This window comes from Gopherus evgoodei, chromosome 1, assembly GCF_007399415.2.
Source record: "Gopherus evgoodei ecotype Sinaloan lineage chromosome 1, rGopEvg1_v1.p, whole genome shotgun sequence".
NCBI lineage: Eukaryota > Metazoa > Chordata > Testudines > Testudinidae > Gopherus > Gopherus evgoodei.
Genome location: NC_044322.1, coordinates 157925778 through 157952015, shown reverse-complemented (window position 1 = coordinate 157952015; position 26238 = coordinate 157925778). Strand labels below are relative to the sequence as shown.

The 26238-nt window shown below is 44.6% G+C and overlaps 1 protein-coding gene across 2 annotated transcripts; it reads right to left on the bottom strand.

Moving 5' to 3' along the window:
* Window positions 1–332: 332 nt before the first annotated feature.
* On the bottom strand, window positions 333–25891 carry ICOSLG (inducible T cell costimulator ligand). Of its 2 annotated transcripts, none has more exons than XM_030552134.1 (7): window positions 25667–25891; window positions 18729–18769; window positions 14534–14899; window positions 10143–10427; window positions 8282–8452; window positions 3578–3613; window positions 333–1638 (listed from the first exon to the last, which is right to left on the bottom strand). In XM_030552134.1, exons 1-7 carry the CDS (start codon window positions 25678–25680, stop codon window positions 1628–1630), a joined length of 924 nt encoding a protein of 307 aa, XP_030407994.1. In that variant the 5' UTR covers window positions 25681–25891; the 3' UTR covers window positions 333–1627. The 2 variants fall into 2 exon arrangements, with proteins under 2 accessions (XP_030407994.1, XP_030407985.1); XM_030552125.1 differs by lacking the exon at window positions 25667–25891 and adding an exon at window positions 25202–25247.
* Between the last annotated feature and the right edge of the window lie 347 nt (window positions 25892–26238).

Here is a 26238-nt window from a genome sequence, read left to right as displayed (position 1 = left end):
ATTTGGGGCACCCTGGGTCTTCGTGTCCACCCTCCCGCCTCTTCCTATCCCTGTTCTTATCTGACCCTTCCTGCAGCTCCCACCACAGCTGGCTGCTGCAGCCTGGTGACTCTTCCTCTAGAGGGGGTCCAGTACTTAAACGTGAAAAAGCCTTTCAGCCTGCCAGACCTATTAGCACAACATTGAAACTGTCAAAGAGCCATTCAAGTGGTAATGAAGGCATTTGCCAACCCCCAGGTATCTACTGTCAGTTTCTGAATTTACTGCCAAAAACAGTTGTGCATGACTAAAATTTACTCAGAACATGTTAGTCTACACAACAGGACCTTAGTTTAAAAATTGCTTTAAAAATATTTCATTAGTGTGTTGCTGAAGATTATAAAATCACATCTCTAAAAAATCCCTACCTGGTTTTTAGATGCACAGTCTGAGTATTCATCTTTAGCCTTAAATGTTTGGATCTTCAGACATTTTTTTTTAAATAAATCCTTCAAAAGACCCCCCTTATCTAAAATACACATGTGAGCCCAGGCTGCCGTCAGGCATAGGGGCACCGGTTTAATAATACTGCATGGAGCCCCATAAATCCTAAGGATGGCCCTGATTTCGCCACACATTTACTTTGTCTGTTAATGATGTTCTTGCTGTATCAAGGGCAAATGTGACTGTGTATGCTACACACCTGTTTTTACGGGTGGGGGAGGGGAAGGGAGTGCAGGAAGATTGTATTTCAAATCTCCAGTATCCTAGAACGCAACAGGGAGCGGTTGACGCTTGTCATGCCAAAATGAGGATAACACTATGTTTTTTTTTTGTCCAGTCTCTAAAGTATATGCACACAGGCAACTGCTGATCTGAATTCAGCACAGACAATGCTAAGGTAGTGCTATGCAATTCCTAGGAATCCTGGTAATCTCTGTGCTCTGTCAACTGATGGACACTCCCTTTTTGATCGAGTACTCTGTAAAATGTAGAATGCACACTTAAACTGAAATAAAAGAAGGCTTCCTAATGTTCATACTCAAAAGTTTTGTTCAGCTATAGGCACCGGTACCTCTGCATGTCTAAGTTGGAAGCTTCAGGATATTTTTCTGTTGCCACTGAGGCTGCCCAGAAACAGTGAAAGGATGCATGGAGGAAGGGGAAGAAGTAAAACAGGCAACAAAGTTTGCTCTACGCAGTCTTGCAGTTTTCACTTGCCTAGCTGCCATTTTTCATGTTCAGTAATCGTTATGAAAAGTCTCAAAGGCAGAGAGAATTGTCAGCACTGCTGAAACACAGTTGCTTATCTCCTAGTAGGGAATTCTTAGATTGATAAAATAACAGTTGGCAGTCTTTCATTCCTGAAGCAATGCTTCAGCATCTGGGAACAACTGTACCTTTCACTCACACAGGTATTTTGAAACCAGCACAAGGGCTGTTTAGAAGTGGCAGACCAAAGCAGGTGGATTTTGCTCTCTCCTCTGTCAGAGAAGGTTTTTGCCATTTGACCTGGCCCATGCTCTGGAAACACTATGTCATTCATATTGCAGATAATGCTGCCGTCCTTGGCTTCAACATAGCATCCATAGCTTCAGCATTCTCTTGGTATATCACCAGCTGCCCAAATTCTCTGAGAATTTCCCATTTAAACGGGTGCTGTAAAGACAAAATAATAATTAGTATTATAGACAAAAAATACTAATGTGCTTAACTGACAATCAATAAACAGAGAAAGATAGGAAAGGCCCATTAGACTAGGAACTACAATTGAATCGTCATGGGTTGATCCCTGCACCTGCACAGAGCACCATGATTTTAATGGGACTCTAGTCAGGCCCTGGAGTCCACCAGTGCAGATCTAGTTGTAGGGTCTAGGCCTTAATCTTCAGGTGCAGCTCACCCTGCAAATGCAAGAAATACCTCCTCTCCCTCAAACAGAGGCCTATTTTAACATTGCTTAGTTTCAGCTGCCACTAGAATAAAGAGGCATTAACTTTAAATATTTCTGTATTGTAGCAATATAACCAAGCCTCAGTTGACCCTCTTATTTTCATATCAGTGAGGATTTCCCAATAAATGATCTGTCTTCTGTAAGTTGAAAATTAAATTGCTAAAGCAGAAGAATTTTTTGCTTTAATACTAAAAAGTGGAATGGCCACTTCAATCTGCCCAGGGTGTTGTTTCACATGGGGCTAAGTGCATCCTGCACCACTAGACTGAAAAGCTAAAATGACGTAGGGCCAGATCCTCTGGTGCATTAGAGAAGCTTTGCACTGCTCCCTTAGCACAAAATGGATCAGTCTAGTATAGGGGACCCATCCCTGCAGTGAGTCCTGAACCACCTCCCCTTTCCATGGCTGGTACTGGGCTGTGCCTGGGGTAAAAGGAGAGCGGGCCTGGCTTACTCCTACATTCTGTTGTTAGCCAAAGCAAACCAGATTAGTCTTTAGGGGTCCGACCCTGAACTGAGAGAACCCCAACCTGCAGGGGAGGGGTTGTCTTTTTTTAATGTGTCCGTACAGTGCCCAGCACCATGGGGCTGCACCATAAAACAGATATTTACTACTACCAATATTAATGTGCACAAGTAGTTTTTCACTTAACTATATGTTTATGGGCCAGTTCCTGGGGTCTGGCCAAGAAGCACTCAATATAAGTCAAGAGGAGACGTTAAATAAACTGTTTGTACCATGTAAACAGACTTCTGTTGTCTAGAGAAGAAAAGCCATTCTTTATAAAAGGTCATTAAGCAGGAAATGGTTTATCGCCTGTTGATTTTAAAATGGAAACAACTATGTTGAATCAGCCCAGAGTGGCCTGGGGAGTGTGTAAAACAATTGTTCATTAAGTCAGTTTACATATCAAACGAAAAGCTCAGCATTTTTTGATGTGAAGGATGCTTGCTTGCATTCGATATTTTAAGTCGTATTTGTGCAGTGCAGTTTGTTATAGAACTGGTTATATGCTTTTAAGCAGTGTATTTTCTGGACTTTTATAAGTAATTCCACACAGTTCTACTGTATAGCTAATTTTGCAGATGCAGCACAGGATATGGTTAACGCTTGTCACAATAAATAATATCAAGTAGTCATCCAGACAATCCTTTCTCTGTCTGCTTTCACTAGATCTGAGTTTGTTTTTAAATCATGCCTTGTTTTCTTTTATTACGAATGGGTACTGCCCTTCTAAACTGGCTTGCCACATTAAATCTTGTACTCTTGGCCATTAAAATATTAACAGATTGTAGGTTTAGACTGTATTTCTTTGTTAAGGAAAGGAGAGTACACAACACATGTTCTAAAGATATGGGCCAAATTCTAAGGTGGTGTAAACAGGCATAGCTCCACTGAAGTAAATGGAACTACCTGGATTTGAACATGGGGAGGATTTGTCCCCCTAAGAGGTGGTACATAGAAAGGAAGAAAGCAGCACTTTTGAGGCATATACTGAATTTGTATGAAGTCAGAAATGGTTAATATTGGGCAGTTTAAAAACAAATCAAATATTTTGTAGAGAGTTGTAGCACTGGAACCCTGAAGTTATGTAGCTCCTAAGACACTTATGGTAAGTGTGTGTCTGATCTTTCACTACTTACTATTGTGATGTGCTCCATCTTCATTTTGTTGAACATCTGTTAAAAGAAATGCAGCATTTTAAATGTGAGGTGATTATTATCTCTTCTTTGCAGTAGCCCCAAGGAGCATCAATAAAGAATCAAAGCTCCATTGTGCTAGGCATTATGCAAACAGTAGAAAAACAGTCCCTGACTCCAACAGCTTACAGTGTAGTTATGATAAGAGGCAACAGGTGGATGAAATCCACAAATGGAGGAAGAGGATGAGGCAACAGGAAAGCAGGCAAATCATTGTACAGTTAGCAAATATCTTTGCTCACCACCTCTCTAGCGTTATAAGGGATTAGGGTTTTTGACTTCTCGAGGGCTAATTTTAAAGAGTTAAGGAAATTAGTTAGGGAAGTGGATTGGACTGAGGATTAGTGGATTTAATGTGGAGGAGGCCTGGAATTACTTTAAGTCACAGCTGCGGAGACTGTCGGAAGCCTGCATCCCGAGAGAGGGGAAAAAAAACATGGGCAGGAGTTGTAGGCCAAACTGGATGAGCAAGCAACTCAGAGAGGGGATTAGACAAAAGCAGAAAGCTTACAGGGAGTGGAAGAAAGGCGGGATCAGTAAGGAAAGCTACCTTGGTGAGGTCAGAACATGTAGGGATAAAGCGAGGAAGGCTAAAAGCCGCATTGAACTGGACCTTGCAAAGGGAATCAAAACCAATAGTAAAAGGTTCTACAGCCACATAAATAAGAAGAAAACAAAGAAAGAAGAAGTGGGGCCGCTATACACTGAGGATGGAATGGAGGTTAAGAATAACCTAGGCATGGCCCAACATCTAAACAAGTACTTTGCTTCAGTTTTTAATAAGACTAGTGAGGAACCTTGCGATGATGGACGGATGATAAACGGGAATGTGGATATGGAAGTGGATATTACCGCAACTGAGGTAGAGGCCGTTCTTGAACAGCTCGATGGGACGAAGTCGGAGGGCCCGGACAATCTCCATCCGAGGATATTAAAGGAACTGGCGTGTGAAATTGCGAGCCCGTTAGCGAGAATTTTTAAGCAATCAATAAACTCGGGGGTTGTGCCGTAAGACTGGAGGATTGCTAATGTAGTTCCTATTTTTAAGAAAGGGAATAAAAGTGATCCGGGTAATTATAGGCCTGTTAGCTTGACGTCTGTAGTATGCAAGGTCTTGGAAAAAATTTTAAGGGAGAAAGTAGTTAAGGACATAGAGGTCAATGGTAATTGGGACGAATTGCAACACGGATTTAGTAAAGGTAGATCGTGTCAAACCAATCTGATCTCCTTCTTTGAGAAGGTGACGGATTACTTAGATAAAGGAAATGCGGTGGATATAATTTACCTAGATTTCAGTAAGGCGTTCGACACGGTTCCGCACGGGGAACTGTTAGTCAAATTGGAAAAGATGGGAATGAATATGAAAGTTGTAAGGTGCATAAGGAACTGGTTAAAGGGGAGACTCCAGAGGGTCGTATTGAAAGGTGAATTGTCAGGCTGGAAGGAGGTCACTAGTGGAGTCCCTCAAGGATTGGTTTTGGGACCGATCTTATTTAACCTTTTTATTACTGACCTTGGCACAAAGAGCGGGATTGTGCTAATAAAGTTTGCAGATGACACGAAGCTGGGGGGTATTGCTAACACGGAGAAGGACAGGGATACTATTCAGGAAGATCTGAACCACCTTGTAAACTGGAGTAATAGAAATAGGATGAAATACAATAGTGAAAAGTGCAAGGTTATGCACTTAGGAATTAATAATAAGAATTTTGGATATACGTTGGGGGCACATCAGTTAGAAGCGACGGAGGAGGAGAAGGACCTTGGGGTACTGGTTGATAGCAGGATGACTATGAGTCGCCAATGTGATACGGCTGTTAAAAAAGCAAATGCGATTTTGGGATGCATCAGGCGGGGTATTTCCTGCAAGGATAAGGAGGTGTTAGTACCGTTATACAAGGCGTTGGTGAGACCACATCTGGAATACTGTGTGCAGTTCTGGTGTCCCATGTTCAAGAAGGATGAATTCAAACTGGAACAGGTTCAGAGACGGGCTACAAGGATGATCCGAGGAATGGAAAAACTGCCTTATGAAAGGAGACTCAAAGAGCTTGGCTTGTTTAGCCTGGCCAAAAGAAGGCTGCGGGGGAATATGCTTGCTCTATATAAATATATCAGGGGGGTTAACGTTAGGGAGGGAGAGGAATTATTTAAGTTTAGTACTAATGTAGGCACGAGGACGAATGGGTATAAACTGGATATTAGGAAGTTTAGACTTGAAATTAGACGAAGGTTTCTAACCATTAGAGGAGTGAAGTTCTGGAACAGCCTTCCGAGGGAAGTAGTGGGGGTAAAAGACTTTTCTGGCTTTAAGACAAAGCTTGATAAGTATATGGAGGGGATGTTATGATAGGATCGTTAATTTGGGCAATTGATCTTGGATTACCACCAGATAGGTCTGCTCAATGGTCTGTGGGGAGATGTTGGATGGAATGGGAACTGAGTTACTGCAGAGAATTCCTTCTTGGGTGCTGGCTGGTGACTCTTGCCCACATGCTTAGGGTTTAGCTGATCGCCATATTTGGGGTCGGGAAGGAATTTTCCTCCAGGGTGGATTGGCTGGGACCCTAGAGGTTTTTCGCCTTCCCCTGCAGCGTGGGGCACGGGTCGCTTGCTGGTGATTTCTCTGCAGCTTGAGGTCTTCAAACCAATTTTGAGGATTTCAATAACTCGGTCCTGGGATAGGGGTTGTTATAAAATTGGATGGGTGGGGTTCTGTGGCCTGCCTTGTGCAGGAGGTCAGACTAGATGATCAGATTGGTCCCTTCTGATCTATGAGTCTATGAGTCTATGAGTCTATAAAACATTAGAACAGTCTAAAGATACAAATTAAAGTTTTGTAAATTTCCAGGCATTTATGAATAATTCCAGCTTGGCTCTACAGAACATTAATCTTCATGAGAAAAAGTTACAAGCCTCAAGTTTGTTGGGCCAAGTGACCTTCTTGTCTAGCAATTCATCTTACACTTAATTATGTTATCCTGAGTCTGACATGGTTACAACTATACTGCATAACTTAGTTACCTTGATATTAGGTAATAGATAGATAATAGAGTTTGGATGCTGAGACTATGGCTTTAAATCACAGCCCTGCACTGGGTTGGAGTGGCTTTGCATCTCCCTGTGGCACTCCGGAGAGGTATTGTGCCTCAGGGAAGCGCAAAGCCCCAAGTGAGCACAGCTGATGCAGAAGGGGGCAGGTCCCTGCTTTCTCACCACCCCTTTGGGAGTGCCTCGTGCTGCTAGCCAGTAGCAACCCTTGAATGTGGCTAGCCCCTGCATGGGGACAAAGAGGGAAAGCTCTTTGTGTTCTCCCCATCTTACATGCTCTCCCTGGCATCTCTGCAATTTGTCCCACAATGAGAGCGCACATACATGGGTAAATATTGGAGCTGGCTGGGAATTTTCTGATGAAACATTTTTTTCCCCTCCTGGAAAATGCTGCTTTGTTAAAACTGACACTTCCCATGGGAAAGGCTTGGTTTGGTCGAAACGTTAGTTTGGAGAGTTTCTCAGGTTCAGGTTGGAATATTTTTTGAGGGGGTGGGGAGGAAGGATCAGAGAAAGACCCATCTCCGAATAGTCAATAGTCCAGTGATCAGGGCACTCATTTAGGAGGTGGGAGACCCCAGGTTCAAACCCCTGCCCAGGGCTCCCACATCCCAGGTGGGTGCCTTAACCACTAGGATATTGGTTATTCTGGGGTGATTCTGTCTTTTTTTGCAAAAATATTCATCAGATGTCTGTTTCATTACAATGCGGAATGGAACTTTTTTTTTTTCTTCAAAATCTCTAATTTTCACGAGGCAGCAGTTCCCCCACCCCATCCCCTCAGCTCTAGTATATCTTCAGTCTTGTTCTTGAGACATCTATTGGTGCTCTCTTTTGTTTTATCTTGTTTTATCTATATTTCTGTGTGAGCAGCTGCAGAAATGCAAGCAATCACATTTGTAAATGGGGATTTGTTTGCTTGTTTGTTACATGGAATTATAGTAAGAGAGATTTGTTTCTCACTTGGGAAATTGTAGAAAACTGGTAGAGAAGGGAATTTGTAATAGGATCTGGAGCCTTTCATCCAAGGGCTAGACTTGGTGACCTCTCAAGGTCCCTTCCAGCCCTAAACTTCTATGATTCTGTAAATCATTGATTCTAATCTTCTCAAGACAGGTGATAATCCCAAGTGATTATCATCCGGTTTTGGTTTGGTCTATATGAACTGTGTGTGTGATCTCAGTCCAGTTCTTAATGGAAAGCTCTCCATATTGCACAAACCCCTCCTTATCATTACACTCCTTTTGTGGATAGTCTCGGCAGAGAAGCCAAAGACCGAATAGATGTGGAGCCCGAACTACGAATTGTATTCAAAGGAATGGTTCCTCAGGTGTGAGGTACGTTGGGATAACATCATGAAAAAGTTTATACTGCTACTTCTCATGATGTACCAGTTTTGTGGCTAATTAGGAGTATGGCCCCCACTGTTGTCAATTCAGCACTTGTCACGTGCTCTAGTTTCAGTTATAATGTAGAGAATTCACAACTACGTATGACAAATTGTAGAATAAGAAATATTTTGGAAAAATGAGAAGAACTAGTACGTATATCTCTCTCTCTCTCTCTCTGACCAACAAGTGTAAATGGTTTAATTACCTGCATATGATTTCTGGTGAGGGGATTTCCTTTTCCACAGCCAGCAGGTTAAAACAGCTAGACCAGCTAACACAATGGCAATGGCAAGGACACTTCCAGCCTGAGCTCCCGGTTCATTTAGATATAACCGATCGCTGCTGGTCGGGTTAGGGTTTGTGACGTCTTTCGAGACTGAAGAGGAATAGAGAAAAGGAGATCTATGCTCTCAAACGTAATTCCAGATGAGTGTTCAACTGCATTTTATAGACATGAGATTCACACAAGTCTATAGGCTTCTGTAGCCCTCCTATACAAATAACTTTCATCCCACCACCAGCAATATTTTCTGAACAAGGCCAAAGTTCTACCTACAGGGTTTTTAATTATTAATCATTATTACACACACTTTTTAGGCATACATTTTCCTCCTGTGGAAGGATTTAGTAACACAACTTCTCTTAAAAATGACAGCACTACGTGTGTTCAATTGACAAAGTCCTGCCCAATCCAAAGCTGGCTGTCATTTTGGATATGCTCTTCTGAGAAAGGAATCTACTGAACAGCTTTCGAAGATTAGTTTTTGAGTGATTTGTGTATTCAAAAGTAGACTTGTTTTCAAACAAGAATGAGGGCCAGATCCTTAGCTGGTGTAAGGTGTAACCAGGGCTGGCTTTATTAACTGCAGACCCCGATTCGAATACCTGGTGGTGGTCCGGGGCTTTGGCGGCACTTTGGCAGCACCTAAGGACCTCCCAGAATGGACCCCCTGCAGCTGAAATGCCACCGAAGACCCTGGAGCGGATTGCTGCTGGGTGAGTAAAAAAAAAAAATTAAAAAGGCACCTAAGGCACAGGGCCCTGGTGCGGGGCCCTCTTAGGCATGGGGCCCGATTCCAGGGAATTGGGCGAATTGGCCTAAAGCTGGCCCTGGTTGTAACTCCATGGATATCTGCTCCCAAAGCTTTCAAAGCCTCACCAATGACCATGAGGATTCCCTAAGGAGACAACCCAAAATGGCAGCCATGTTTTGGCAATTGCCATGAGACCCTGCAGTTCATCTTGCAGGTCACAACACTACACAAGTGACAGCACTAGGGAGTACATATTGTTGTGCCTGTATATTTACTTATATATTATCAACCCACAGATACACAATGATATTACTTTAAAACTGTTGCTGCCTCCCGGGACCAAGTACAGGATTTGACTCAGCAGCCATCGTGACATTGTTCCTTTAGTGGAGAAAATCCCCTACAGTCATTTTAAAACTTTGTTTCCTACTCCAAAAACCTACTGCAACTAGATTTCTATGAAAATGTGGCTTCTAATAAGTATTCTGCTGTATGTGGGCAAAAATCTCTGGCAGAATAATTGTTCACATGTGCCATAAGAATAGGGTTGCCAACCCTCCAAGATTGGCCTGGAGTCTCCAGGAAATAAAGTTGGGCAATTTTTCCCCGGGCCCTGGATGGTCCCCCACGAGAATATAGTATTGCAACTTTTTTTTATGGAAGGGGTCCCCAAAATTGCTTTGCCTCAGACTCCCTGAATCCTCTGGGCATTCCTGAATCATAGTGATTCCAAAACTGTTGCAGGAGAGTGGGAGAGAACTTCTGTGATCAGGATGGTGCTTCTTACTTCCACACAGAGGAACGGTGATTTGTGTGCAGATCTAGGAGGCTTAAGAGGGTGTTTAGCTTCATTTGAAAAAAAGTCACATTTAAATATAAATACTGTGGCCTAAATTTATATAGGCTTTAAAAATTAAACTCATTTCAGTAGGTCACTGGACTATCATGCTGTTAATTAGGCTGCTACTCATCAGAGATATACATGTAGACACACACACACACCTGTTATTTGCCAAATATTAAGCAACTTACAGAGGACAGTTAGATTTTGCTGTAGTAGTTCATTTTCTATGATACATCCTACTTTTATATCAGAATTTGGTTCAATCTTCAGTGTGCTGAAAACACTGTACGTGCCATCATTGTCTTGGATGATCTTTAATGATGATGGATGGAGGGAGCTATTGTCTGTTCTATTTATCCAGTAAATGTTTGGCTCTGGGTATCCTTGGCTATAGTTGCAACTTAATGTCACCTTTTCTCCAATATCTGGGCAGTTTCCTGTAGGTTCACTTAGTACTGGCAAGCTGTTATTGGCTGGAAAAGGAAAAAATCATTAGCATTTTATAATCTTTTCAAAAGATTAAGGAATGACTCAGATTATAGAGTACAGGTTCTGGGGTTTATAAACTCATAGCTCAGACTTAAATATCAGCCTGCATGGACATTAGGCCAGTTACTTCAGAGATTTACTGAAGGAGGCAGGCCAAACCAAAGGGAAAAGGGTCTTAAACTCACTTCAATAGCATTTTGCAAGAAGGTTCTGAACTAACTCAGACAAGGCCCCACCATGGAAGAGGTTGGAGGAGACGTATCGGAGAGTAGAGCTCTCTCAACTGTTCTCCTTGTAGAGATCCCCCATAATGCTCATCAGGGTAGATGGGGATACACACACAGTTGCACAGAGGAAGCCCTGCCTCCAAGCCTGGCAGAACTGCATGAGGCTAGGGCCATCCACATGGAGATCCTATGTCCTCTGCACTGGCTTTAGCAGCTTCTTTCTCTGGCAACACGTTTCCATTACGCCAGGGGTCGGCAACCTATGGCACACGAGCCGATTTTGATTGGCATGCAGCTGCCTGCTGCGATCCCGGCCCCCAGCCTAACTCAGGCCCACTGCTCTCCCCTGCGGGGGCAGGACACAGAAGCTTGGTCCTGCGGCAGCCAAGCTTCCCCCTCCCCTGCTTCTTACTCCACCATGGTGCTTTCCTGCCCTGCCCCCTCTCCTTCCCTGCGCCAATCAGCTGATGGCCCTAGCAAGGGAGAGGGGGAAGAGTGGCAGCATGTACACAGCTCCACAGAGGAGACAGAGAGAGGTAGGGATGAGGCCTTGGGGAAGGGGGTGGAACAGAGCATATCCCTTCCAGCCCTCTGCTTAAGCTGCTTAGGGCAGGGGGCTGGGAGCACCCTTACGAGCCGAGCACCCCAGTCCTCTGCCCTAACCCCCCCCCACACACTCAGCCTTCTACCCTGCAACCCCATACCTCCAGCCCTCACCCCCCCACATCCAGCCTTTTGCCCTGCACCCCCCACATCCCCCAGCCCTGAACCCCCCTACCCCAACACACACCCAGCCTTCTGCCCTGCATCCCCACAGTCCCATCCCTCTGCCCTGCATTACCCCACACACCCAGCCCTCTGCCCTGCTCCCTTGAACCCCCACACACCCCCAGCCTTCTTCCCTGCACCCCCCAGCCCTCTGCCCTGAACCCCCACACCCCAACATACACCCAGCCTTCTGCCGTGAACCCCCACAGTCCCAGCCCTCTGCCCTGCACCCCCACAGCCCTATTCCTCTGTCCTGACCCCGCACACACTCAACCTTCTGCCCTGCACGCCCCCACACACACACTCAGCCTTCTGCCCTGACCCTTGAACACCCTCCCCACATCCAGTCTTCTGCCCTGCACGCCCCCACACTCAGCCTTCTGCCCTGACCCTTGAATGCCCCCACACACCTCCAGCCCTCTGCCCTGGCCCTTGAACCCTCCTACACCCTGCCTTCTGCCCTGCACCCCCCACACACCCAGCCCTCTGCCCTGCACCCCCACAGCCCCATCCCTCTGCCCTGACCCCACACACACAGTCAACCTTCTACCCTGACCCTTGAACCCCCCCCACCCTCAGCCCTCTGCCCTGACCCTTCAACCCCCCACACACCCAGCCTTCTGCCCCACACCCCAGCCCTCTGTCCTGATCCCTGTATCCCCCCCCACACCCCAGCCCTCTGCCCTGAACCCCCTCCCCCAGCCCTCTGCCCTGACCCCAGACCCCCCCCCCATCTGGGGTCCCAGCCGCAGGCCCCGCTCCGCCTGCTGCCGGCCTAGGTGAACAGAACCCCAGGCTGGCAATGAGCTGAGCAGGTTGGCGGAGTAAGATCAGCGTTTTAATTTAATTTTAAATGACGCTTCTTAAAGATTTTGAAAACCTTGTTTACTTTACATTCAATAGTTTAGTTATATAATATAGACTTATAGAAAGAGACCTTCTAAAAATGTTAACATGTATTACTGGCACGCGAAACCTTAAATTAGAGTGAATAAATGAAGACTCAGCATACCACTTCTGAAAGGTTGCTGACCCCTGCATTACACAAATAAGGAACCCTGGATCACACACAGAGACTTCTGCAGGTGACAGGAGTGGGTGTATGGTTGTAAGGAATTGGCTGAGCTCCCTATTTCCACACGGAGGAATGCGATCCATGCATGGATCTAAGAGGCACAATCCAGGCCTTCCTTTGCACACAGTACTATTTTAAAGCTATTCGGGGCTAACTGACTTTGTCTCAGTCAGTCTTCCAAAATATCACAAAGCAACAAAGAGTGGTATACGAGGCAGATCAGATTAACAAATGACGTACTGCTTTACACCACAAACAACTTACAACATAAATTCTCAGCTTGCTTACAAAATATTGTTTTCATTATATAATTTTCCATCTGGATAAATAAACTTCCAGAGGACATGGATGCTTTTCACAAGGGACAGGGCTTTAATTCTGAGAGTGGCAGGAAGCCCAAAAGAGGATCTATTCTTATTTTCAGTTTACTGCCTAAGGGTGTGATCCTACAGTCAGATTCACCCCAACACTTTCAATAGGGTGTTGCCCAGATGTAGGCATTGGCTCGTGATCATCAGATGGAAGGATTAGGGACTAACTTTTTTTTAAGATCAGATTCTGGTCAAAGTGAGGCTAATGCCTTCCTCACATCTGTGACCGTGGGAACTGCACAGTAACATTTGCTCTAAGCTGAACTGTTTATGACAGCCAGAAATGAAGAGTCAGTTAAGCAGAGTTAGAATTACTATCCACAGCTTCAGAGTCACTGTCTTGGATTTTATTAGAATGGGGATGGTGTGAATAAACGCAATAAGGCAGAGTAGCTCAGAGGTTATGAAACCTATACTGGTGAAAATAAAATAGATCTCTTCATCCTTCCAAGCAAAAAGAAATGAGGGAGGGGAGACAGGGGAAGGGGAATGGGGACCAGAACATCTGCTGGAAGAGAGCCAAAAATTAAGAGTGTACCAAATATCTAATCATCACTTTTATTATTTGTATTATATAGTGTTTAAGATCCCCATTCACAGAACTGGACCCTGTTGTGCTAGCGCTATACAAATGGGACAAAAGTTAGTTCCTGTCCTAAATAGTCCTTGGTTCAGCCAGGCACATAAGCACATCCATAACGTTAACATGTTTAAGTGTGTTGCTGATGCTGAGCTAATCTGACTAGCTGGAATTGTTATATGGGTGAAGCCAAATAGCTATTTAGTTACTGAATAATGAAGTATAAATATATTAAAGTGGATCATTACAGCTGAATGTTTGTAATGAGAATCAACACCAACCCGTAAATCAGCCTCTCAAAATATGGCACAATATATATTACTCTTTCTATTGCATTTGGTTACTAACCTATTGCCTTACAAAATATATTGATAACACTGCACTGCAAATGGAACATTACTTGTGGTTCCATTATGCGCACGTTGGGATTTCTCTAACCCTTTGTCCTAATTAAAGCTTGTTTTCCAAAATACACTTTGGCACCTGAGTCTGAAAAAAAAATTACTTTTACTCTCTACCCCCAACCTGAGTTGGGTTCATATCACATCTGGCTCTCAGGAGAGGGGTAGGGGAAGCAGCAGAGCCAGCTATGCCACAGATATCACTGGGCTTTGGAAGGTCATTAAAGAAAATAGTCATCTGAAGACAAATAGCAAAACTATCACTGGGATTTGGCCAAGTATCTGTCTGAGTCAGAATTTGGGTACAGTCCTGCCTGAAATTGCCTTGTTTAACTACCCTCTTAGTAAACATAAGTGTTCCCTCGCCCCTTGCCCCTGTCCCTCCCTGAACAGCTGAGGGAAGGGTAAGCCAAACAGTTTGTGCTTCAAAAGTTGGAGAACTAGATGGTTTTGAATTCTTTATTGTGATATTGTCCTTGACCGAGTTAAAACCTTGGATTGTGTAAGGGAAGCAAATTAGTGTGATGGCACCACCACCATTTGGGGCATGGGGAAATCCTCCTCCCTTAGCCTATTATGTGACAAATGCCCCTTCTGCAGCATCCACAGAGATCTAGGGTGGCAAACTGCTGTTTAGTATTGGTTTTATATGGAATAGAAGAGCTTACCTGCTACCTTGAGGGTCACATCTGCATTGTGAATAACCCTGAAAACTACGTCCTTCTTCTGTACTATGCACCGGTACGTGTGTTCATCTCTTAGGCTGACGTTTAGCAGCAGCAGAGAAAAAATGCCATTTTCCAGCTTATCCTGAAATAATCGAGTCCTGTTTCTGAAGTCTGCACACTGCTCACTTTGGTTCTCGTGACCAGAATTAAAGGTGTGTACCACTGAACACAGTTTTGAACCATCTGCTATTTGCCAAAAGACGCGTAGCTTATTTAAAATGAATTTTTTCTCTTGAGGATAAATGCAGGTCAGTTCAGCAGTGCTGCCTATTGTGCTGATAACTTTCTTATCTTCCTCTGCAATAACTACAAAGATAAAAAGGGGAACAAAGAGAAAATCAGTCTGAAGAAAAGCAGTTTAATATACTTGTCACAATCCTATTTACCAGCTGGTTTGAAAAGGAGTACTTATATTTTCAGAATAAGAATATCAATATTCACTTGTTTGTAAAGAAAAATAATTGCTTAGGGCCAAGTTCTGATCTCATTGCCACCAAAGAAGGGAGAAAGTATGATCCAGTGATAAGGACACAGGTTCAAAGTTCTCTTCTCCGCCACCAACGTTGTGTGTGACCTTGAGCAAGCCACTTAATCTCTCTGCTTCTCAATTCTCTATCTATAAAATGGGGATTAAAATGGAGACAATAGCACTTCCCCACCTCACCAGTGTGTTGTGAGAACAAATACATTAAAGATTGTGAGGTGCTCAAGTAAAGAGGTGAGAGGCATACAAATACCTACAATAGAAACAAAGTAACTGTGACTCTACTTGACGTACTCCTTGCTTGCACTGCTATTACTGATCCTTAAAGATCACATGTAGCATTATGTATCCATTTGTAACAATTTACCAAGGGTTGTGATGGATTCTCCATCTCTGACAATCTTTAAATCAAGATTGGATTTTTTTTCTAAAAGATGTGCGTTAGGAACTCTTTTGGGGAAGGTCTATGGCCTGTGTTATACAGGTGATCAGACAAGATGATTACAATGGTCTTTTCTGGCCTTGGAATCTCTAAACAAATGTTATATGGTCCCCATGTTAAACAGACAACAAATAGCAAAACAGAAGTAAAGAACAGCAACTCCTTAAAACACAAAGAAATAAAATATTGGTTTTGAGAAGATATTTTCCATGGGCAAAATTCAGACACTCAGGCAGGCTGACTGGAACCTGTGTACATGGGTGGACCTGTTTAAATCAATGGGACTAGACCCACGGCCGGCCCTAGATCAAACATTACCCCACATGGGGAGCATCTTTGGCGCCCCCCCCATTTGTTAAACTTTTGAGTACCTTACAGCACCCCAAACCCATTGCCCCTCAAGCCCAGAGCCCCAGGCGGTCACCTGGGTCGCCTTCCCCTAAAGCTGTCCCTAACTACACCCATGAGGAAGTAATATACACTGTGAGGAAGGCTGACAGATTATGGCACTATATGGAGAAGTTTTTCCTGAAATGCTGTTAAGTTTTAAGTGAATAAATAACTTTTACTGTACTAATGATGAGTGCAAATGAAAGTAACTCTTGGACTGCCAGGCAATGATCCTAGGAGGAGCCGTGTGTGCAACTGATCCATGCGCTCACACAAAACACCACTCAGCACATTGCCCTTGCAGGATTGAAACTTAAAAGATTCCAATCCATTAATATAAAATAAATCTTCTTAAACTGTGACCATCTCTCTCCCAGGGATTCTTCAGGTTTCCCTTCCCTACATTTTCATTTCTTCCATGCCCTCGGGTATCTCATATCCATGACAGCCATCCTCTCTGGAGGGAGGGCTGGATAATCTTTCAGTTGTCTAGAGATGGTAGCTAGACATCAGTGTGAGATGGTACCTGTACCAAAGGCCAGCAGAGGAGCTGCGCTCAGCCCAGGGAATGAATTGTGGAAGGGTTAAAAAGACTGCTATTTATTCTACTTCACCATTCAGTCCTTTTCATTTTGGCAAACTGTGTTTGTGTTCCAAAGGGTTTATTAGGACCTCATGAAACCCTCTTAGTTACGTCCTCATTTGTGCATCAGCATCATCACTGTTAACAGGGAAGCCCAGGAATCATGTTTTAGGCTCTGTGTCTGTGACTACTCACGCACACGTTTAACTTTATGTACATGAGTAATCCCACGAAAGTGCAATGCAACTAGTAATGTGCGTAATGCAATTACGCCAATCCCAAGCATACAAAAAACATGAGTCAGGCCTCACAATATCATGGGATTAATTTAAAAATCACAAGATTTTTTTTTAAAATGGATTCTATTCCTTTGGCTTCTAGTTTCTCGACACATTTATGTTACTTCAAGTTTTTCTCCACAATTATGGGGCTAGAAACCTACTTTAATCCCCTCTTCAAATAAACGCTAGATTCTCACAAAATGACAGGACTCAAAGGGTCTGAGCCAAAGCCAACTGAAGTCAATGGGAGCCTTTCCATTGACTTCCATATGCTTTGCATTAGGACCTGGGGTTGGAGGGAGGACACCAAATATTGTAAGAATCATGATAAAATCTCAAGTTTTGGCAACACATTAAACATATAAGAGTATGCCTGCATTGCAGCTAGAAGGTGCGATTCCCAGCCTGAGGAGACAGACTTGCACTAGCTTTGCTTGAGCTAGCATGCTAAAACTAGCAGCTTGGATGTTGTGGCACTGGCAATGTCTTCAGCTAGCCACCCCAGGCTCTGACCCAGAAGGTTGGGCAGGCTTGGATTAGCGTAGCTAGCCCGAGCTGCTGTCAGTGCCACAACATCTATGCCACACTGCTATTTTTAGTACACAAGCTCAAGCAGAGCTAGCGCGAGTCTGTCTACCCATGCTGGGAATCACACCTCCCAGCTGCAGTGCAGACATAGCCTAAGGGTATGTCTACACATCAGTTAAACAGCCCCAGCTGGCCTGGGTCAGTTGACTCGGACTTGCAGGGCTCTGGGTGTGGGGCTGCAAAGCTGCTGTGTAGACATTTGGGCTCGAGCTGGAGCCCAAGCTATGGGACCCTGCGATGGGGGGGGGGGGGAGGAGAGAGGACAGGGTCCAAGCCCAAGCCTAAATGTCTACATAGCAATTTTCAGTCTTGCAGGCTGAGCCCAGGAGCTCAAGTCAGTTTGATCCAGGCTATCCGCAGTCATGCTGTGGAGCTTTAATTCCAGTCTAGAGGTACCCTAAGAGGCCTCAGTCCTGTGAACAAAGGTACTACTTGCTATGAATAAGAGTGGCAGATTGTGGTCCTAAATGGAAAGGTCATGGTATCCTGCAATACATTTACTGCTGATGTGCTAGGATCACATTCTCAACAAACACCCTTCCCCATGCCAAGGTAGAGTGTGCCATGACTAGGCATGTACGGATTTAACAAACACTAAATGTGACTCAGCCACCAGTAGATGATTCTGTGTCTAAGAAGAATGGGGCAACTCTTAATTCATCTATGAAACAGCAAAAATATTTTAAATCTCATTAGATAGTCTCTCTATTCCTATACCCACACTTCATTTGGGGGTAAATTAGGGAGTTTTTAATAATCAAGAGTGTGAGAAATGTTTGGGGCTTACCAGTTATGTATGGTGCTAGTTGTATTCCTTGTATCTGCTTTGTCATGGCATCTCAGTCTCGATCTGTACAAGTCTTAATGTTCTATTTGAGAAGCCTCCTCTTGGCAAATGTGTTGATTATGCCGTGATCACTAGGTTCTGTGCAGGAAGGGGTTTCAAAACTGTGCTGCAAATGTTAATCTCTCTCTCCAAAGGTTAAGGCTAGTGCATTTGCACACAGCACTGTCTAGCTCCTTTATCATGTTAACTCACTCAGAGCTAGATTCTGATAACTCATTCTGCATAGCATTGTATTTCATGAATATTTTCATTGACTTCAGTGGGAGTACTCTGGCAGTAAGGTATTATTCAGTCGAAAAAAGGTACCCAGGTAGTCCCAGTGTCCTTAATAAAATCACAAGGACATTTGACATTCTTTAGGCAAATTACAGAAAGTCTCATATTAAAGAATCTTTATGATTCCTGTTCAAAAGTACTGTTTAGATTTCTGATTTATGTTGTGCACATACATATTCTGCATATTCAAACAAATGCTTGTATTAAAAGTGATTATAATGCAGATAACTTTCTCTTAACTTACCGCATCCTAGAGCACAAAGAAACAGTAACCAAAGTCCAGAGCTAAAAAGAAACAAAGATAAAAGCTCAGTGATGATAATGCCATCATAAGTGCATACGTACTGTTCACAGTTTTAAATACAATAGTAGTAGCATAGCTTAGCAACAACATATGGGTAGTAGTATCTATAAGAGACACTCAGAATAAGTACCCTCATTTTTGACAGCTACAAAATGTCACTTTAAAATTATCACTCTGTGGGAAAAGGCAATACATTGAAAGATAATATACTATACTGGGCTTGAAACCAATGCTATCTATCTTTTCTGATTAACAGTTGACTGGATCCGTCTGTGGCATGTCAATGAAACATGTTGATGTGACTACTGAAAAAATAGCTGACTATGCAGATCACCTTCTTGGGTGTATGGGAATATATACATAGATAAAAATGTATATAGGGAATGAGTCATGGTGTTGAGTGGTATAAAGGCCTCACTGGCATGACTATGGGATGGCTGCATCATTCCCAAGTGGCAAAGCCACAAGTGGGTTATGCAGATCATTCCAGTCATCTCAAATAAGTATTTTGTATATGTCATATGTTACAGGAAAAAAACTATTTTATGAATGTTTTAGAAAGTTTCAATATTTTTTTAAAGCTATGTTTGTAGAATATAAGAATGGCCATACTGGGTCAGACCAAAAGTCCATTCAGCCCAGTATCCTGTCTTCCAACAGTGGCCAATGCCAGGTGTCCCAGAGGGAGTGAACCTAACAGGTAATCATCTAGTGATCTCTCTCCTGCTGTCCATCACCACCCTTTGACAAACAGAGGCTAGGGACACCATTCCTTACCTATCCTGGCTAATAGCCATTAATGGACTTAACCTCCATGCATTTATCCAGTTCTCTTTTAAACTCTGTTACAGTCCTAGCCTTCACAACCTCATCAGGCAAGGAGTTCCACAGGTTGACTATGCTCTGTGTGAAGAAGAATTTTATTTTATTTGTTTTAAACCTGCTGCTCATTAATTTTATTTGGTGGCCCCTATTTCTTATTTTATGGGAACAAGTAAATAACTTTTCCTTATTCACTTTCTCCACAGCGCTCATGATTTTATATACCTCTATCATATCCCCCCATATGAAACCCTCCACCCATAAAGTCCAGGTGCCTTCACTGTTGTCTCATTGTTCAGAACTTTCCAAAACAACACACACTTTCCAAAACAGTCTGAAAATAGAATCTCTATACATAACAATGCCACAACTCTGACGTTTGGATTAATTGCCCTTTCCCATTGGTATAAAACCCCAACTCTTCAAAAATGTAAGAAATCAGACTTAAAAGCCGTAACACTTTTATGTCTAGCAAAGCTCTTTTGGCTGAGATTGAATCTTGCCCATCTTGGGCCTCAGATAGGGTTAATTTTTTTGTGGGGGGGGGAGGAGGGGATGGTCACATTATTCTGGCTGTTTGATTAAAAACAAATGTAGCTGTGTGAAGCTGCTCAGGGTTTGGAATGATAAATAAGTCTCAGTGGGCTGATGATGCAGCTTAAAATAAATTCATTTCTTTATTACTGGGAAGCTTTTCAAGGACCAAATGGGAATTGTGCACTGCGTAACTTATTACCTCTTCATACTTGTATATTATAAACACAAAAACTGTGTTAAAAGTTATTACATTATTAAGGTAGAAAAGTCAAGCATTCAAAAGTTAGAGAATGTCAGAATTAAGGTGGCTTGTACAATCATATTTTACCCCCCTTGTGTGTATGCATTATGACATAATCTTAATTGCAGATCACATACTATTTTTTTCACCGGACGGCTGCTTCATTCTGTGCACAGACTGGATGGTGCTCACTGAATGAGTTGCTATTTAATATTATATTTTCTACTCATTCAATGAGTGGCCCATGTCTTCTTTGTGGCACACTTTGCTCTGAAGACAGAATTATTAATTTCCTCATGTACTTTTTTATGGAGCTCATTGCTATAGTATTTGAATGCTTCACAAACTGTAATTTATTCTTACAGCCCCCTTGTTTGACTTTGCAACCTTACTAATATTCTTTTAAAGTAGTTTTTTGTGTGTGTGTGTAATTCCCTATGCTTTTAAAAAAGCAAACTGAAAAAAGAAATTGCCTCACATAGGATCATGTGGACAACTGCTTGAGTCATCAGCAGGACTGGAACTTTCAGATCCACTGCAGAGACCTCTACCACTTGAGTAATGGAGTAACTGATAAGAATAGTAGGTTGTTATCCTGTATGGACCAGCACTAGATGGAGATGAGACACACATTATGAAACCCATTGAAAGATGTATGGTGACAGCAAGGAATGGTGAGACTCAGGAATCTTGGGTTCTATTCCAGGCTCTGGAGGGGAATTTGCTGCAATGAGCACGGAGTCTTTTACCTGTTCCCCAAGCTTGAACCTTTCTGCCCCATCGCCTACAACTTGTTCCTGTGCCCGTGCTGCCTCTTTCCCGCCCTGACTCTTGTCTCTCCTTGCCTACTTAATCCCAGTCTCCATTCCTTGAGTTCTTCATTCTAGTCCCCTGCTCTTTGCCCAGCCAGTCCTAGGATTCCCCTCTGGACTTGCTGTCTGAGTCCCTAACTCACCCTGCCTGCACCTAGCCAGTGACAATTCCTGGGCTTCTCATCCAATCCCAGTGTAAACCACCCACATTTTAGCTCCTTGCCTCAATCTCCCTTCTACCTTGGCTCCTTGTCCCAGTCCCTTTGCCCAGCCAGTCCCAGTTCTCCCTCTGCACCCTAACCCTACATTTGATCTCAGTGTTCCCCCCAACCAGCTGGCTCCTAGTCATCTCCTGAATTTCCCTGACCAGTCCCAGTCTCACCAGATTCTGTCTCCCAACCTACTCCATTCCTTCTCCCTAGTCCAGTTTTGTCCCCTCTGCATTCAAATCAAACTGCTTCCTCCTCCACACATTCTGGGTGCCAGCAGGGGGGCGTTGAGAGGACAGGAGATTCGGGCTCTCTGCACTCAGTTCCAGTGCCTGGGCCTATCCTAGCTCAAAGCAGCTGGGAGCTATCACTACAGCAAAAATTCAGCTCCCCTCCTGTAGCTCTGGGCTGGAGGCAGCATGCTCAGTCACTGTGTGGAGATGATGAATGTGCAGTCTAGTTAGCGCTAGGAGCTGTGAGGGGATGGTGAATGATCCATGTATGCATGTACATGTATGTGTGTGTTTCTATATAACATATGGCTCTAGAATACCTTCCTTTAAAAAATCACCTTGGTACTATTTTTAAATCCTGTGGTTTTGTTTGTGTTTCTTCTTAAACAATGGATCTAATCAGGGGTGGATTAGGGTTTGTGGGGCCCCTGGGCCACAGCAAATGGCGGCCCCCCTCCACCCCTTCTGCCCAGAGTCCCCCTGCCTCCAGCCAGGAAGCGGGCTCAGGGTGTGGGGGTTGCCCCACTCTGCCCTCCTGGCGATCCTGCCGGGGAAATGGGGTCGGAGCATGCCTTACTCTGCTCCCCCCCCCCCGGTGCTCCAACTGGGGAGCAAGGTCAGGGTGCGGAGGTGCTCATTTTTCCAGGCCCCACCACTTGGCTGTGGCAGCTGGACATGGGCCCCACTGGCCCAGTGGCTAATCCGCCACTGGGTCTAGTTTCCTATTGAACCAAAGAGACAGCAATGTTTGTCTTTCATTGGACCTTTCAGGGAATTCCCCTTAAGAGGTATTGCTGGTGCCAATGAGAAAGTAACAAGTGTAAGTGGGGCTGTCTGTGCTATGTAGCCAAAATGCATAACTGGGGTCAATATAAAGCTGTTATTGGATTAGGATCTTAATATTTCAGTCCAGAGTATAGACAAGACAGATCCCGGGGCTGACCATCCTCCCTCCTAAGTGGATGTTAATGCTGCTGTAGTCCACAGTGCTTGCAGAGCAGCTCGGTTACCGAGCACCAACCAGAGCAGGTGAGAGGATTCCTTCTTTCCTTGAAACCAGAGGAATTCCTCTGTGTTGTGCCTGTTTGGGATTAATTCCTGCACCAGCTGGAGTAGGAATGATTTCCACTGACTTAAATGGAAACTGGATCAGTCCCTTAGTCTCTTTTTAAATGGTTTGTTTTTCTCCATTTATTCCTCCCCCCCGCCCCTATTTTTAAACTTTCGGTGAGACAGGAGAAAGTTTCACTTCCTCATTCTCACAGTGGCCCAGTGAGATCATAATTCCAACTCTCATCTGCATATTTACACATACAATTTACCTTCTTCTCATGAGAACTGATTTGATGCAGTTGAGAATTGCAATGTATTTTTGGTGTGTTTTTGCTTTTCTGAGCACATCAAAAAATATGATGATGTTCATGGTGCAATAACTGGCTGTTTTGTTTCACATTTAAATCAAATATAAACCTTGACTATGTCCTAAACTGTATCAAGAACAGCTCTTTGTGCCTCATCAATGTCATACTTCTCTTAGCTGAGTTATGCAGAATTCAGTTGCCCTAAATCTTTATCTGTTTCATGGCATTTTTCCATAACTATAGTTTTCCAGATAATATAAAACGTGTTTGTTTAGATCTTTCTATTGTTCACACTTTAACCAAAAGGAAGATTGTCTGCAGTGACATTTTCTCTACTTCTCTTTTTAAAGAGATTCTCATAGTGCCTCACAAATAAACATCAGTAACCACCTACATGAAACAGCTGAGTGCACTGCTGTGGTTTTCAGCACAGAATCAGTCATGCAGAGCCCAGTGTTGGGGTTGATCACAAAACCCACAGTGCGAGTAATTTTACTGACTTTAATTGTCTTTGTATCCTTAATCCTGAGCTCCCACAACTCCTACTGTACTCAAGGGGAGAGGATGGGACTCAGGTGGGAATGATAAAGAGAAGTCCTACTTGTTCAGTATGACACACTGACGCCACACTGATTGTGTCATTGGAGGCATAACAAACAAATGTAGTCCATCTCCTTTGCTGTAGTGTACGGTAAAAATGTGTTGTTGGGGAATATCCCCCATTTAAAGGAACAAGATAAGCAATTGGCCTTGGGGATTAATCAACTTGTAAATGCAAGCAAGAAAAGTTTAGCCTTAGGCTGCGCTGCGAGTACAGATGAAGCATTTACACAAGGGCTTGTCTTCCCTAGGAAAAGGGATTTGTATCTCTATCACATGGTAATGAGAGCTAGGCAGAGAAATGTTTTGTGGAGGATTTTGCTATTTCCAAAACTGATTTTGTTCCGATTCAGAATGAAAACCAAAAATTTCAAATTCTCCATGCAAAGGGATGGAGCCCCAGCTCTGGGGCAGTCTACCTCTTGTGCTGTCTCAGGGTCTGAGGTCTTCAGCAGCTTGCCAGGTGGGTTGCCGAGGAGCCAGGAAACCAGGTTGGTTTCATTAGAAGAACCCTGTCTGGTTTCTGGAGGAACTTTGTCAAAATCAAACCGTCTCTGCAGAATGTTTTGATTTCAATGAATCAGCAAATGTCAACCAAAAAGGTTTTGTCTGAATTTTTCAGACCACCTGTATTAAGAACTATCATAAGGTAAAATCCTAGTGAGACAAGGCACTTGTAGTTTTCATACAAATTAGGAGTTTGAGGTAAACCCTATGCTCCTGCTAGAGTCTGAGTGAGTCTTAATTAGAGTTATAGGGGGAAAAAACTGTACATCTAATTCAGTGGGTGTTGAAGTCTCTGCAGAGTTTGGGCAGAATTTGGCTCCGGTAGTGCAGGATCTAAGTGCTAATTCTTAATCTGAGGATAAAGAAAGCACCTTTATATTAAGCTACTTAGAACCACAAAGGCCAGTTTTCAGATTTACTCTGATGTGTGTGGGGGAGGGGGGGCTGTAAAACTTGCCCCTTGTGTTTTTAGTTCAATAATAAAGTACCACTACTATTCAACATCAAAGTAGCCTTCCCCTGCCATAACAATCCGAATAGCATTTTCTGCCTTTCCCTCTATGAATTCCAGTCACTGTCAAGGGGAGATTTAGCTGAGGTTGCCCTCTAACACAAGCAGCAGAAACTACTGACTTCTTGGGAGCAGGAGCAGGCCCCTGGTTTGCCCCTAGTGCCCTGTCTTGATAAAAGAAGATTAAATTATGAGCGGCCTCAGCCTTACCCTGACAGCCACAACACACACACCAAATAGATTGGGGGTGGGAATGAAACAACCTACAGGTATCAGTAGCAGCCGTGTTAGTCTGTATCAGCAAAAAGAGCAGGAGTACTTGTGGCACCTTAGAGACTAACACATTTATTTGAGCATATGCTTTTGTGGGCTACAGCCCACTTCATCGGATGCATAGAATGGAACACACACCAGTCAGTGGGAAGAGTTGGCAGGAAAAGCTTGACCTTCCTGGAGCCTGGTCATTTTTGTAGCCAGGCCCCCTCCCCACCCACCAATGGTACCAACAAAATTGAGAGCAAGTTTAGCTGTTCCTAGTGCACCAAAACCCTTCCTGCAGCACAAGCACCCAAGACCTCACCTGGATCCAGAGAGCATCACCCAGTTTTTGATGTCAACCCCCCAATGTCTAACATCTGAAAAGAGAGCAAATGTAGATGCTCCTGTTGCAGCAAGAAAATCAGGACCATGCTCCCCCTCAGCATAGCATTGATTGACACCCCCAATTCCCTTTTGCGGCTTGGCTCCCGGGGAGTAGGAGCAGGGTCAGTGGTTGTCCATTGCCAAGGAAATGAGCTGACGGGGCCGGCTGCCGCTGGGCTGGCAGCCCTGTTGAGTGTTTGTCTTTTGGGCGTGCTCGGAGCAGAGCGACACAGTTCTCTAGTGCGATGGTCCAGTCGGGGGCGGGGGTGCTCCGACCCGGAGCCCCCGCAGTTACCCAGCGCCAGCAGGCACCTGGGGGGCGCGGGGAGGTGGTCGGGGTAGGACGGAGACCAGGCGTGAGAGCCAAGGGCGAGTCTCTGGCTGCCCTTCCCGCCGCACTCACCTTCTCGGCTCCATCGCGGCGCGGCGCGGGGCGCTGCTCAGCCGGACTCGGCGGGAGGCGCAGGCACTGTCCCTCGGCGAGTGGCGGGAGGAGAAGCAGTGAAAGAGCCGCTGGGCAGTGCCCGGGCTGAGCCAGCTCCTCCCTCCTGTCCTACGTCGCGCAGGCCGGGGATTTCCGCCGCTGGTCCCTTCTCCCGTCCCTGGCGGCTGGGGGCAGGAGAGTGACCGCGGGCGGGCGGGCCCCTTCCTCTGCTGCCCCCTGCAGCTCCCCGGCCGAGGCGACGAGCAGAGCCCAGCCCGGGCGCGCCCGGGCTTGCCGCTCAGCCAGCGAGCTCCCGGCCCGAGCGCTCGGCTCTGACTGCAGCCCGGGCAAAGGGGTGTCCCGCCAGTGCCCTGAAATGAGTCGCTAGAACGCCCCGCCTCTAGGTAATGCACCGGCCCTACCATCTCCTGGGGGTTGGTAACCCAGTAGGGCCCTGTACTACAAACTCGCCACACTTCTGTCCCGGGGAGCTTCTCCCAGGCTTCCAGCACCATTCAATTCCCTGCCCCCAGACTGCTGGGCGCAGGACT